Here is a 15,028-nt window from a genome sequence, read left to right as displayed (position 1 = left end):
TGGCATACCTAATAAACTGGCCTCTGAGTATAGAAACGCAATACATATAGTATTGGCACCCAAGTATTGTGATCATATTGTATCGCGAGGTCCCTGGCAATTCCCAGCCCTACTAAGGACTGTTCTGGAATCTGCCCAAAAAACAGAAAATAAAACAATTCTACTTCCCAAATCAATGCCTGTTCCATGCTCTCCTTCAACCGTTCTTAAACTACGATTGTCAGAAGAGCGTATCACAAAGGGTGAGACCCAAATGGCACCATATTCCTGATATAGTGCAATATGGTGCCACTTGGGACATACAAATCCTTTTCTCAGAAAATGTAACGTTCAATATTCATTGTCAAGCTAAAAATAAAAGTAAATATTGTTGCCCTGAAGCGACTCCCATGGCATTGTTTCAGTGAACAGCAGTCATCTATCAACATGTATTTAAAGCAATACTCTGAAATTGTGCAAGATGTGGTTTGAGTCAAGGCCAGAGATGCCTTACATGGACCATTCAATCACACAAGATCACGATGGTCGTACGAGGCTATAAGTTCTCTACAATAATAGAGAGAATGGAGCGTGAAAAAAAATGAATTAGTTAGGATTATTATGAGATGATTATAACTAATTAGGCATTATAAAGGGGTCATACATGCTCATGACAAGTCTTACAATGTGTTATAACTGCATAATAACGCATTATACCTGTTGGCTTTAAGTACCTACATTTATTTTAGGAAAAGCTGTTTGCCTACCGATAGTGGCCACAGTATCGTCCTTGCCCTGAGTGAAGACCACCACTCGTTGTCTCTTCTTGTTGACCTTCGGCAGGCTCTGGGCCCTCCTGGCAATCTCTGCAATGTCATCCGTCTGTGGAGAAATTATATGATTGGGTTGAAATAGCAAGAACCTGCTACATTAACCAAATGAACACACCACACGGCCTTACTGTGGTGGCCATAATGGCGCTGCAGGGAATAGTGTCCGTTTTACGGGCTCCTGGCCAATTGTGCCATTTTCAAATCAAACTGTATTTGTCACATGCGTCGAGTACAACAGGTGTAAACCTTACCATGAAATGCTTACTTACAAGCCCTTAACCAACAACGCAGATAAGAAATATTTACTAAATAAACTAAAGTAAAAAAATAAAAGAGCAACAATAAAATAACAGTAACGAGGCAATATACAGGGGGTACCGCTACCGTGTCAATGTGCGGGAGTACAAGTTAGTCAAGGTAATTGAGGTAATATGTACAGTACCAGTCAAAAGTTTGGACACACCTACTCATCCAAGGGTTTTTCTTTATTTTTACTATTGTAGAAACACATATGGAATCATGTAGTAACTAAAAAAGTGTTAAACAAATCAAAACATATTTTATATTTGAGATTATTCAAAGGAGCCACCCTTTGCCTTGATGACAGCTTTACACACTCTTGGCATTCTCTCAACCAGCTTCATGAGGTAGTCATCTGGAATGCATTTCAATTAACAGGTGTGCCTTGTTAAAAGTTAACTTGTGGAATTTAGTTCCTTCTTAATGCGTTTGAGCCAATCAGTTGTGTTGTGACAAGGTAGGGGTGGTATACAGAAGATAGCCCTATTTGGTAAAAGACCAAGTCCATATTATGGCAAGAACAGTTGCCATAAGCAAAGAGAAACGACAGTACAACATTAGGGCTCCCGAGTGGCGCAGCGGTCTAAGGCACTGCATCTCAGTGCAAGAGGCGTCACTATAGATCCTGGTTCGATTCCAGGCTGTATCACAACTGGCCGTGATTGGGAGTCCCATAGGACGGTGCACAATTGGCCCAGTGTCGTCCAGGTTAGGGTTTGGCTGGGGTAGGCTTTCATTGTAAATAAGAATGTGTTCTAAACTGACTTGCCCAGTTAAATAAATAAAAATAAATCTTAGACATGAAGGTCAGTTGCAAAACCATCAAGCGCTATGATGAAACTGACCTCTGCTGCAGAGAATAAGTTGATTAGAGTTAACTGCATATCAGATTGCAGCCCAAATAAATGCTTCACAGAGTTCAAGTAACAGACACATCTCAACTGTTCAAAGGAGTGTGTGAATCAGGCCTTCATGGTCGAATTGCTGCAAAGAAACCACTACTAAAGGACACCAATAGGAAGAAGAAACTTGCTTGGGCCAAGAAACACAAGCAATGGACATTAGACCGGTGGAAATCTGTCTGATGAGTCCAAATTTGAGATGTTTGGTTCCAACCGCCGTGTCTTTGTGAGACGCAGAGTAGGTGAATGGATGATCTCGGCATGTGTGGTTCCCACCGTGAAGAACGGAGGAGGAGGTGTGGGGGTGCTTTGCTGGTGACACCTACGACAGCATTCTGCAGCGATACGCCATCCCATCTGGTTTGTGCTTAGTGGGCCTAGCATTTGTTTTTCAACAGGCCAATGATCCAAAACACACTTCCAGGCTGTGTAAGGGCTATTTGTGTAACGGCCGTCGAAGGGAGTAGACCAAGGCGCAGCGTGTTGAGTGCTCATCATGTATTTATTGTACTGAGAACATATACAAAGAAACAAAAAACGACAGCCAAACAGTTCCTTCAGGTAAGCAACACGAAACAGAAATTAACCACCCACAAAACCCAAAAGAAAACAGGCTGCCTAAGTATGGCTCCCAATCAGAGGAATACAGCTGTCCCTGATTGAGAACCATACCTGGCCAAAACAAAGAAATACAAAACATAGAAAAAAGGACATAGAATGCCCACCCTAGTCACACCCTGGCCTAACCAAAATAGAGAATAAAAACCTCTCTATGGCCAGGACGTGATAATTTGACCAAGAAGGAGAGTGATAGAGTGCTGCATCAGATGACCTGGCATCCACAATCACCTGACCTCAACCCAATTGAGATGGTTTGGGATGAGTTGGACCGCAGTGAAGGAAAAGCATCCAACAAATGCTCAGCATATGTGGGAACTCCTTCGACTGATGGAAAAGTATTCCAGGTAAAGCTGGTTGAGAGAATGCCAAGAGTGTACAAAGCTGTCATCAAGGCACAGGGGGGCTACTTTGAAGAATCTCAAATGTAAAATATATTTTGATTTGTTAAACCTTTTCATATGTGAGTTCCAAATGGTCGCCCCAGCGTGAGTTGTTTTATACTCGCTGCCTGCTAATTATCTATAGGCTATGTTTCAACTAGTGAATTTAAAATAATTTTCTAACAAGTTGTATTTTCTAACAACAGTTTAAATTGAGGTGTGTTCTTTCTCCTCATTACTTCACATAGAAGTAGCCCATTTCAGCGTTGCGGACAATTTATGTTTGAGGCTTTACTGAGCCGGACAAACTTCTCTCTTCGAGAAGAGCCCAAGCACTTCACCAATGTTTGCGCAGACCAAGCATTTGCGCAGTCTTGCACGAATTGGAACATTTTCTGGCTGGCGCTCTCGTTGCCTTCCTTGTTGTTTCCTTACAAATAATAACTTTAGACGTGTGTGTTCCTATCAAAGTAAGTTCCTTATTTTCTGTATATCGTGTTGTCGTTTCTACTGTAGGCGCATATGTATGTACGTAACATAATGTATTTACAGTTTTATTCACGTTTTCAAGTACTGGTCACAAATAATGCATTCCGATTATTCCATATATTGTAATGGACACCTATGATGTGTGTAAAATAATTTGTTGAATGTTGTACTGATTATAATAAGCTAATGCTAAGCTATTTGCCAGCTATGTGTGGCACCATGTTTGTTGACATTTTACAATGCATTCTGGGTGACATTACACAATGCATTCTGTCAGACCAAAGATGTTATAATGAGGTGAAGGAATGGTTCACTCATCTTTCGGGTAAACTTCCGGGAGTGAATGAAGGGAAGTGAATGATCATAGACGACACACCCCCTTCAACATGCATAGTATAAACAGACCAAACTCATCTTGTCTCCTCTTATTATCTTTGGTTGATGTGAGAAAAAAAAAACATGGCGGCGGGCACTAACTACCTATCGATTACTTTCGATTTCTAGAAAGTGTTTTACTCAATTATTTCGATCAATTGTGAGCTCACCCGTGATGTGATTAATTATAAATAGTAATTGCTATTAGCTAATTCATATTGTAGTTTCTGTCGCTCGAGAGTTATAAAAATATGAGACCGCTTGTGTTACGTCAATCTTTCCTCAGTTAGCGTTAGGATAAATGTAGCCTACATTTTCCGGTTTGGATGTTTGTGTTATGCTGAAGCTACTTATGTGAATGTCTGAACATTGCATCCAGAAATAAACTGGTCACATTCTGGATATAACTTTCTAAGGACTGTGTTTGTGCAAAATGTTTGTGAAAAAACAGTATGGCCAGCTCAAATGCTGATTGTTGCGTCAATCGAAACTGGACATTCTAATCACACCGGTTTGAGCATACATTGCAGGGACCACTGTGGAATGATCACACCCGTTTGTTGGTACGTGTGAAAAGGTTAACACTTTTTTGGTTATTACATGATTCCATATGTGTTATTTCAGAGTTTTGATGTCTTCACTATTATTCTACAATGTAGAAAATAGTAAAATAAAGAAAAAGCCTGGAATGAGTAGGTGTGTCCAAATTTTTCACTGGAACTGTACATCTACCTAAATTACCTCTTACCCCTGCACATTGACTCGGTACTGGTACCCTGTGTATACAGCTAAATTAATGTTACTCACTGAGTATTTATTCCTTGTGTTATTTTTCTATTATTTCTCTTTTTCTCTGCATTGTTGGGAAGGGCCTGTAAGCGAGCATTTCACTGTCTACTCAAATCAAATTGTATTGGCCACATACACATGGTTAGCAGATGTTATTGCGAGTGTAGCGAAATGCTTATGCTTCTAGATCAGACAGTGCAGCAGTATCAAACAGCTAATATCTAACAAATTCCACAACAAAACCTTAATACACACAATCTAGTAAAGGAATGGGATAAGAATATATAAGTATAAAATATATGTATGAGCAGTGACAGAACGGCTAAGATGCAATAGATAGTAAAGAAGAGATAGTGAAGGATAGAGTATACATTATATACATCTGAGACGAGTAATGAGAGATATTTAAACATTCTTAAAGTGGCATTATTAAAGTGACTAGTGTTCCATTTATTAAAGTGGCCAATGATATCAAGTCTCTGATGGCTTTTAGAAAGAAGCTGTTTTTCAATCTCTCTGTCCCAGCTTTGATGCACCTGTACTGACCTCGCCTTCTGGATGGAAGCGTGGTAAACAGGCAGTGACTGAGGTTGTTATTGTCCTTGATGATCTTTTTTCCTTCCTGTGACATCGGATGTTGTAGGTGTACTGGAGGGCAGGTAGTTTGCCCACGGTGATGCGTTGTGCAGACCACACCACCCTCTGGAGAGCCTTGGGATTGTGGGCGGTGCAATTGCTGTACCAGGCGGCGATACAGCCCGACAGGATGCTCTCAATTGTGCACCTGTACAAGTTTGTGAGGGTTTTTGGTGACAAGCCACATTTTTTCAGCCTCCTGTGGTTGAAGAGGCACTGTTGCGCCTTCTTCACCACTCTGTGTGCGTGGACCATTTCAGTTTGTCGGTGATATGAACACAGAGGAACTTAAAACTTTCCACCTTCTCCACTGCTGTCCCGTCAATGTGGATAGAGGGGTGCTCCCTTTGCTGTTTCCTGAAATCCACGATCATCATCATCATGCTTTCCACCTGGCTACCCCTACTGCGGTCAACAGCACTGCACCCCCCACAGCTACTCGCCCAAGCCTTCCCCATTTCTCCTTCTCCCAAATCCAGTCAGCTGATGTTCTGAAAGAGCTGGAAAATCTGGACCCCTACAAATCGGCCGGGCTAGACAATCTGGACCCTTTTTTTCAAAAATGATCTGCCAAATGTCACGCCCTGACCTGAGAGAGTGTTTGTTTCTCTATGTGGTTAGGTCAGGGTGTGGGGTGGGCATTCTATGATGTCTATTTCTTTGTTTTGAGCCGAGTATGGTTCCTAATCAGAGGCAGCTGTCTATCGTTGTCTCTGATTAGGAATCATACTTAGGCAGCCTTTCCCCACCTGTAGTTGTGGGATCTTTAATTTTGTACTGCTTGTCTCTACAAGACGTGATGGTCGTTATCATTGTTTATTCTTTTGTTTGTAGTGTTCTGAGGTAAAATAAATACAATGATGAACACTTACCATGCTGTGCTTTGGTCCACTCCATTTGACGATCGTGACAGAAGATCCCACCACCAAGGGACCAAGCAGCGTGGGCCGATGGACTGGACATGGGAGGACATCCTGGACGGCAAAGGATCCTGGACGTGGGAGGAGATCCAGGCCGGAAGGGATTGCCTACCATGTGAACAGGTGGAAGCAGCGAGGGAGGTACAGCGATGAGATCGACAGGCAAGGCAACAACGGAGGCCCGAGAGGCAGCGGCAATTTTCTTTTTGGGGGGGGGCACACGGGTAGATTGGCTAAGGCGGTTTTAAGACCTGAGCCAACTCCCCGTGCTTACCGTGGGGAGCGAGTGACTGAACAAGGACCATGGTATGCGGTGATGCACACTTTGTCGCCCATGCGCAGTCACAGCCTTGGTACAAACTCCTCACCGTTGCCGTGCTAGAGTTGGCCGTCAGCCAGGAAGAAGTGCGCCGGCTCAGCGTATCTGGTCTCCAGTGCACCTCCATGGCCCAGTATACCCTGTGCCTGCTCTGCGCACCCAGTCTCCTGTGCGTCTCCCCAGTCCGGTGAGACCGGTTCCAGCTTCATGTAGGAAGCCTCCAGTGATGATCAATGGTTCGAAGCCTCCAGTGATGATCCATGGCCCGGAGCTTGTAGTGATAATCCATGGCACAAAGCCTCCAGTGATGATCCATGGCCCGGAGCCTGTAGGGATGATCCATGGCACGAAGCCTCCAGTGATGATCCATGGCCCGGAGCCTGTAGGGATGATCCATGGCACGAAGCCTCCAGTGATAATCCATAGCCCGGAGCCTCCAGTGATGATCCATGGCACAAAGCCTCCAGTGATGATCCATGGCGTGGAACCTGTAGGGATGATCCATGGCACGGAGCCTGCAGCGACGGTCCCCAGTCCGGAACCTACAGAGACGCTCTCCAGTCCGGAGCCTCCAGCGACGCTCTCCAGTCCGGAGCCTCCAGCGACGCTCTCCAGTCCGGAGCCTCCAGCGACGCTCTCCAGTCCGGAGCCTCCAGCGACGCTCTCTAGTCCGGAGCCTCCAGCGACGCTCCCCAGTCCGGAGCCTCCAGCGACGCTCCTCAGTCCGGAGCCTCCAGCGACGCTCCCCAGTCCGGAGCCTCCAGCGACGCTCCCCATTCCGGAGCCTCCAGCGACGCTCCTCAGTCCGGAGCCTCCAGCGACGCTCCCCAGTCCGGAGCCTCCAGCGACGCTCCCCAGTCCGGAGCCTCCAGCGACGCTCCCCAGTCCGGAGCCTCCAGCGACGCTCCTCAGTCCGGAGCCTCCAGCGACGCTCCTCAGTCCGGAGCCTCCAGCGACGCTCCCCAGTCCGGAGCCTCCAGCGACGCTCCCCAGTCCGGAGCCTCCAGCGACGCTCCTCAGTCCGGAGCCTCCAGCGACGCTCCTCAGTCCGGAGCCTCCAGCGACGGTCTGCAGGCCAGAGTCTTCAGCGACGGTCTGCAGCCCGGAGTCTTCAGCGGCGGTCGGCAGTTCAGAGCCTCCGGCGATGATCCACGGTCTGGTTCCTCCGACAACACAGAAGCGGGGGGATCAGCGGGCGGTGTGGGGGCTACGCCCCAAACCAGAGCCACCGCCAAGTACCCTACTCAATAAACTGGATGCAGTCTATTACAGTGCCATCCGTTTTGTCACCAAAGCCTGATATACTACCCACCACTGCAACCTGTACGCTCTCGTTGGCTGGCCCTCGCTTCATACTCGTCGCCAAACCCACTGGCTCCAGGTCATCTACAAGACCCTGCTAGGTAAAGTCCCCCATTATCTCAGCTCACTGGTCACCATAGCAGCACCCACCTGTAGCACGCGCTCCAGCAGGTATATCTCTCTGGTCACACCCAAAGCCAATTCCTCCTTTGGCCGTCTCTCCTTCCAGTTCTCTGCTGCCAATGACTGGAACGAACTACAAAAATCTCTGAAACTGGAAACATTTATCTCCCTCACTAGCTTTTAAGCACCAGCTGTCAGAGCAGCTCACAGATCACTGCACCTGCACATAGCCCATCTATAATTTAGCCCAAACAACCACCTCTTCCCCTACTGTATTTATTTATTTATTTATTTTGCTCCTTTGAACCCCATTATTTATATTTCTACTTTGCACTTTCTTCCACTACAAATCTACCATTCCAGTGTTTTACTTGCTATATTGTATTTACTTTGCCACCATGGCCTTTTTTGCCTTTACCTCACCTCATTTGCTAACATTGTATATAGACTTATTTTTCTACTGTATTATTGACTGTATGTTTGTTTTACTCCATGTGTAACTCTGTGTTGTTGTATGTGTCGAACTGATTTGCTTTATCTTGGACAGGTCGCAATTGTAAATGAGAACTTGTTCTCAACTTGCCTACCTGGTTAAATAAATGTGATTTTTTTTTAATAATCTCTTTTGTTTTGCAGACATTGAGTGAGAGGTTATTTTCCTGACACCACACTGAGTGCCTTCACCTCCTACCTATAGGCTGTATCGTTGTTGTTGGTAATCAAGCTGTTGTGTCATCTGCAAACTTGATGATTGAGTTGGAGGCGTGCATGGCCATGCAGTCGTGGGTGAACAGGGAGTACAGGAGGGGGCTGAGAACGCAACCTTGTGGGCCCCAGTGTTGAGGATCAGCGGAGTGGAGATGTTTCCTACCTTCACCACTTGGGGGCGGCCCGTCAGGAAGTCCAGGACCCAGTTGCACAGGGCATGGTCGAGACCCAGGGTCTCAAGCTTAATGATGAGCTTGGAGAGTACTATGGTGTTGAATGTTGAGCTGTAGTCAATGAACAGCATTCTTACAGTGCAGTGTGATGTTGATTACATCGTCTGTGGACCTATTGGGGCGGTAAGCAAATTGAAGTGGGTCTAGGGTGACAGGTAGGGTGGAGGTGATATGATCCTAGAGTAGTCTCTCAAAGCACTTCATGACGACAGAAGTGAATGCTACGGGGCGATAGTCATTTTTAGTTCAGTTACCTTAGCTTTCTTGGGAACAGGAACAATGGTGGCCATCTTGAAGCAAGTGGGGACAGCAGACTGGGATAGGGATTGATTGAATATGTCTGTAAACACACCAGCCAGCTGGTCTGCGCATGCTCTGCGGACGCAGCTAAGGATGCCGTCTGGGCCAGCAGCCTTGCAAGGGTTAACACGTTTAAATGTTTTACTCAGGTCAGCAACTGAGGAGAGCCCACAGTCTTTGGTAGCAGGTCGCATCGGTGGCACTGTATTGTCCTCAAAGTGTGCAAAGAAGTTGTTTAATTTGTCTGGAAGCAAGACGCCGATGTCCGGGAAGGGGCTGGTTTTCTTTTTGTAATCCGTGATTGTCTGTAGACTCTGCCACATACATTTGAAGTCGGAAGTTTACATACACCTTAGCCAAATACATTTAAACTCTGTTTTTCACAATTCCTGACATTTAATCCTAGTAAGAAGTCCCTGTTTTAGGTCAGTTAGGATCACCACTTTATTTTAAGAATGTGACATTTCAGAATAATAGTAGAGAGAATGATTTATTTCAGCTTTTATTTATTTCATCACCATCACAATCCCAGTGGGTCAGAAGTTTACATACACTCAATTAGTATTTGGTAGCATTGCCCTTAAATTGTTTACCTTCGGGTCATACGTTTCGGGTAGCCTTCCACAAGCTTCCCACAATAATTTGGGTGAATTTTGGCCCAATCCTTCCTGACAGAGCTGGTGTAACTAAGTCAGGTTTGTAGGCCTCTTTGCTCGCACACGCTTTTTCAGTTCTGCCCACAAATTTTCTATAGGATTGAGGTGAAGGCTTTGTGATGGCCACTCCAATACATTGACTTTGTTGTCCTTAAGCCATTTTGCCACAACTTTGGAAGTATGCTTGGGGTCATTGTCCATTTGGAAGACCCATTTGCAACCAAGATTTAACTTCCTGACTGATGTCTTGAGATTTTGCTTCAATATATCCACATCATTTTTCTGCCTCATGACGCCATCTATTTTGTGAAGTACACCAGTCCCTCCTGCAGCAAAGCACCCCCACAACATGTTGCTGCCACCCCCGTGCTTCACGGTTGGGATGATGTTCTTCGGCTTGCAAGCCTCCCCCTTTTTCCTCCAAACATAACGATGGTCACTATATATTTTTGTTTCATCAGACCAGAGGACATTTCTCCAAAAGTACGATCTTTGTCCCCATGTGCAGTTGCAAACCGTAGTCTGGCTTTTTTATGGTGGTTTTGGAGCAGTGGATTCTTCCATGTGAGCGGCCTTTCAGGTTATGTCGATATAGGACTCATTTTACTGTGGATATAGATACTTTTGGACCTGTTTCCTCCATCATCTTCACAAGGTCCTTTGCTGTTGTTCTGGGATTGATTTGCACTTTTCGCACCAAAGTTTGTTCATCTCTAGGAGACAGAACGCATCTCCTTCTTGAGCCGGTATGATGTTTGCGTGGTCCCATGGTCTTTATACTTGCGCACTATTGTTTGTACAGATGAACGTGGTACCTTCAGGCGTTTGGAAATTGCTCCCAAGGATGAACCAGACTTGTGGAGGTCTACATTTTTTTCCCTGAGGTCTTGGCTGATTTCTTTTGATTTTCCATGATGTCAAGCAAAGAGGCACTGAGTTTGAATGTAGGCCTTGAAATACATCCACAGGTACACCTCCATGTGACTCAAATGATGTCAATTAGCCTATCAGAAGCTTCTAAAGACATGACATAATTTTCTATAATGTTCCAAGCTGTTTAAAGGCACAGTCAACTTAGTGTATGCAAACTTCTGACCCACTGGAATTGTGATACATTTAATTATAAGTGAAATAATCTGTCTGTAAACAATTGTTGGAAAAATGACTTGTGTCATGCACAAAGTAGATGTCCTAACCGACTTGCCAAAACTACAGTTTGTTAACAAGAAATTTGTGGAGTGGTTGTAAAAACTGTTTTAATGACTCCAACCTAAGTGTATGTAAACTTCCGACTTCAACTGTACGTCTCGTGTTTGAGCCGTTGAATTGCGACTCCACTTTGTCTCTATACTGACACTTTGCTTGTTTGATTGCCTTATGCAGGGAATAACTACACTGTTTGTTATTTGGTCATATTTCCAGTCGCCTTGCCAAGATTAAATGCAGTGGTACGTGCTTTCAGCTTTGAGCGAATACTTCCATCAATCCATGGTTTCTGGTTAGGGAAGGTTTTAATAGTCACAGTGGGTACAACATCTCCTATACACTTCCTTATGAACTGGCTCACCGAGTCAGCATATACATCAATGTTATTATCTGAGACTACCAGGAACATATCCCCGTCTCCGTGATCGAAGCAATCTTGAAGCGTGGAATTTGATTGGTCAAACCAGCGTTGGATAGACCTAAGCACGGGCGCTTCTTGTTTTAGTGTCTGCCTATAGGAGGGGAGCAACAAGATGGAGTCATGGTCAGATTTGCCAAAAGGAGGGCGGGGGAGGGCCTTTTATGCATTGCGGAAGTTAGAGTAGAAATGGTCGAGCGTGTCACTCGCTCGTGTACAGCAATCGATATTCTGATAGAATTGAGGTAGCCTTGTTCTCAAATTAGCTTTGTGGAAAACCCCAGCAACAATAAATGCCTCAGGATATATAGTTTCCAGTTTGCAAGTCCAGTGAAGTTCCTTGATGGCCGTCTTGGTATCCGCTTGCGGGGGGATATGCACAGCTGTGACGATAACCGAGGAGAGTTCTCTTGGGAGATAATACGGTCGCTATTTGATTGTGAGGAATTCTAGGTCAGCTGAACAAAAGGACTTGAGTTCCTGTATGTTGATACAATTACACCATGAGTCGTTAATCATGAAACATACTCCCCCGCCCTTCTTCTTACCAGAGAGATGTTTATTCCAGTCAGCGTGATGCACTGAAAATCCCTTTGGCTGTATAGACTCCGACAGCATGTCCCCAGCTAGCCATGCTTCCGTGAAACATTGTATGTTACAATCCCGGATACCTCATTGAAAAGCAACTTTTGCCCAGATTTCGTCGACTTTGTTAACCTGTTATGGCTAGGGGGCAGTATTTTCACGGCTGGATAAAAAACGTACCCGATTTAATCTGGTTACCACTCCTACCCAGTAACTAGAATATGCATATACTTATTACATATGGATAGAAAACACCCTAAAGTTTCTAAAACTGTTTGAATGGTGTCTGTGAGTATAACAGAACTCATTTGGCAGGCAAAAACCTGACAAGGTTTCAGGCAGGAAGTGGCCTGTCTGACAAGGTGTCGTTCTTCTTGTCTCTGTTTATTGAAGAGTGAGGATCTTAGCTGTCCCGTGACACTTCCTACGGCTGCCATAGGGTCTCAGAAGGCGGTAAAAAAGCTGAATCGTGGCTTTGCAGGCTCTGGCTGAAAAAAAGTAGCGCGTTTGGGTAGTGGCTGGTTACAGTACTGTGAGACTCAGGCTCGTGCCCGCGTCGACCGAAAGCTTTGTTTACTTTCCTCTGTTTAGCTAAAAGGAGATTCCCGGTCGGAATATTATCGCTTTTTTACGAGAAAAATGGCATAAAAATGGATTTTAAACAGCGGTTGACATGCTTCGAAGTACGGTAATGGAATATTTAGAATTTTTTTGTCACGAATTGCGCCATGCGCGCAACCCTGATTTACCATTTCAGATAGTGTCTGGGACGCACAAACAAAACGCCGCTATTCGGATATAACGATGGATTATTTTGGACCAAACCAACATTTGTTATTGAAGTAGCAGTCCTGGGAGTGCATTCTGACGAAGACAACAAAAGGTAATCAAACTTTTATAATAGTAAACCTGATATTGGTGAGTGCTAAACTTGCCGGGTGTCTAAATAGCTAGCCCGTGATGACTGGGCTATGTACTTAGAATATTGCAAAATGTGCTTTCACCAAAAAGCTATTTTAAAATCGGACATATCGAGTGCATAGAGGAGTTCTGTATCTATAATTCTTAAAATAATTGTTATGCTTTTTGTGAACGTTTATCGTGAGTAATTTAGTAAATTCTTAGTGAATTCGCCGGAAGTTTGCGGGGGATATGCTAGTTCTGAATGTCACATGCTAATGTAAAAAGCTGGTTTTTGATATAAATATGAACTTGATTGAACAAAACATGCATGTATTGTATAACATAATGTCCTAGGGTTGTCATCTGATGAAGATCATCAAAGGTTAGTGCTGCATTTAGCTGTCTTCTGGGTTTTTGTGACATTATATGCTAGCTTGAAAAATGGGTGTCTGATTATTTCTGGCTTGGTACTCTGCTGACATAATCTAATGTTTTGCTTTCGTTGTAAAGCCTTTTTGAAATCGGACAGTGTGGTTAGATAAAGGAGAGTCTTATCTTTAAAATGCTGTGAAATAGTCATATGTTTGAAAAATTGAAGTTTTTGTATTTTTGAGGAATTTGTAATTCGCGCCACGCCTATCATTGGATATTGGAGCAGGTGTTCCGCTAGCGGAACGTCTAGATGTAAGAGGTTAACTACGGACTGGACATTAGCGAGTAATATACTCGGGAGCAGTGGGTGGTGCGCGGGCATTCGAAGCCTCACTAGAAGACCGCTCCGGCACCCTCTCCTCTGGCGGTGTTGTTTTGGCCTCTGGAATCAGTTCAAATGCCCTGGGAGGTGCAGAAAAAGGATCCGCTTTGGGAAGTCGTATTCCTGGTCGTAGTGCTGGTTGTGCTGGTAAGTTGACGTCTCTCTGATGTCCAATAGTTCTTCCCAGTTGTTTTTCTAGGCTAACAATGTAATACATAATACATAAAAAACTAAATACTGCACAGTTTCCTAAGAAATAGAAGCGAAGCTGCCATCTCTATCGGCACCATCTTGTAGTGATTATGTTTTGTTTCCTGTTGTTTACGAGGCATGTGACAAATTTGATTTGATTTATTGCCTGCTAAGGGGCCATTTCAGTCAATGAGGGTTCACAAAAGTGATTGAGAGAGGTCAATGTTTCCTATCTCGGCTGGGCTGAGGTGATCAAGTGATAATTAAAAGAGATAAAGAGATCAATATTACAGGGTTAAAAACGCTCATTGTTTTGTCATGTAGAAATGTGAAAAAACTAAGTATATAGGGCTGAACTGCATCCATTATCAGATGCAGTAATCAAAATTCTATATGGGACGATGAAACTAGGATATAGGATAGCCTATAGTGTGGCTGAAGATTTGCTGTTGTTAGACAAAGCTACGTGTATGAATAAGGGGACACGGCTAGGTGGCTATGTTATTCTCCTCCTGAAGCAGGCCCTGTCTGCGTCCAAATGACACTCTATTCCCTACATAGTACACTACTTTTGACCAGAGCCCTATGGGGAATAGGGTGCCATTTGGGATGCAGCCCATCTCTCGACAGCATGTGCACAGACTGGATATCTTGGAGCCTGGAGACTAACACAACTCTCCAGTGAGCCTCCCTTTGATCATCACAGTGATAAAAACCCACCCCTGTCATGGCTGCTTTACTATTAACTTATCATGATGTACTATGAGCAGGTGGAATGTCTCTATCAGTAGCTCACAGTAGGGTGGACCATGAACGACGCTGCTGTTTTATCATTGGGTTCCAGTGGCTCAGTGGGTTGGGCTTTAGAGAATGGTGGATTGTGGGTTCTTTTCTCACATGGCCACATCTACTCTCAATGTTGACAGTTCTGTAAGTCGCCTTGGATTCAAAACGTCTACTAAATGACCATATTACATTACATTATAATTGTTAAGTATTTTATTATCAGAATTTATACAGCAATAAGTCTCTTCTCAGGCAATTCTAGCAGTATAGTGTTTTAGAGGAACATTTAGAGCAACCAAATAAAGCCAAGCAGGAAGTA

The 15,028-nt window shown here is 44.3% G+C and overlaps 1 protein-coding gene across 1 annotated transcript in view; it reads right to left on the bottom strand.

Moving 5' to 3' along the window:
* adkb (adenosine kinase b) overlaps nt 1-15,028 on the bottom strand; it is a gene marked incomplete at its 5' end in the record, with an annotated part of 290,820 nt that overhangs the window by 25,125 nt on the left and 250,667 nt on the right. Inside the window, 1 exon segment of the mRNA NM_001165301.1 lies at nt 747-861. Coding sequence (NP_001158773.1) covers nt 747-861 — 115 coding nt within the window.

This window comes from Salmo salar, chromosome 01 (assembly GCF_965601325.2).
Source record: "Salmo salar chromosome 01, fSalSal1, whole genome shotgun sequence".
Lineage (NCBI taxonomy): Eukaryota > Metazoa > Chordata > Actinopteri > Salmoniformes > Salmonidae > Salmo > Salmo salar.
The sequence above is the reverse complement of the archived record's forward strand: the minus strand, read 5'-3'. Positions and strand labels throughout refer to the sequence as shown.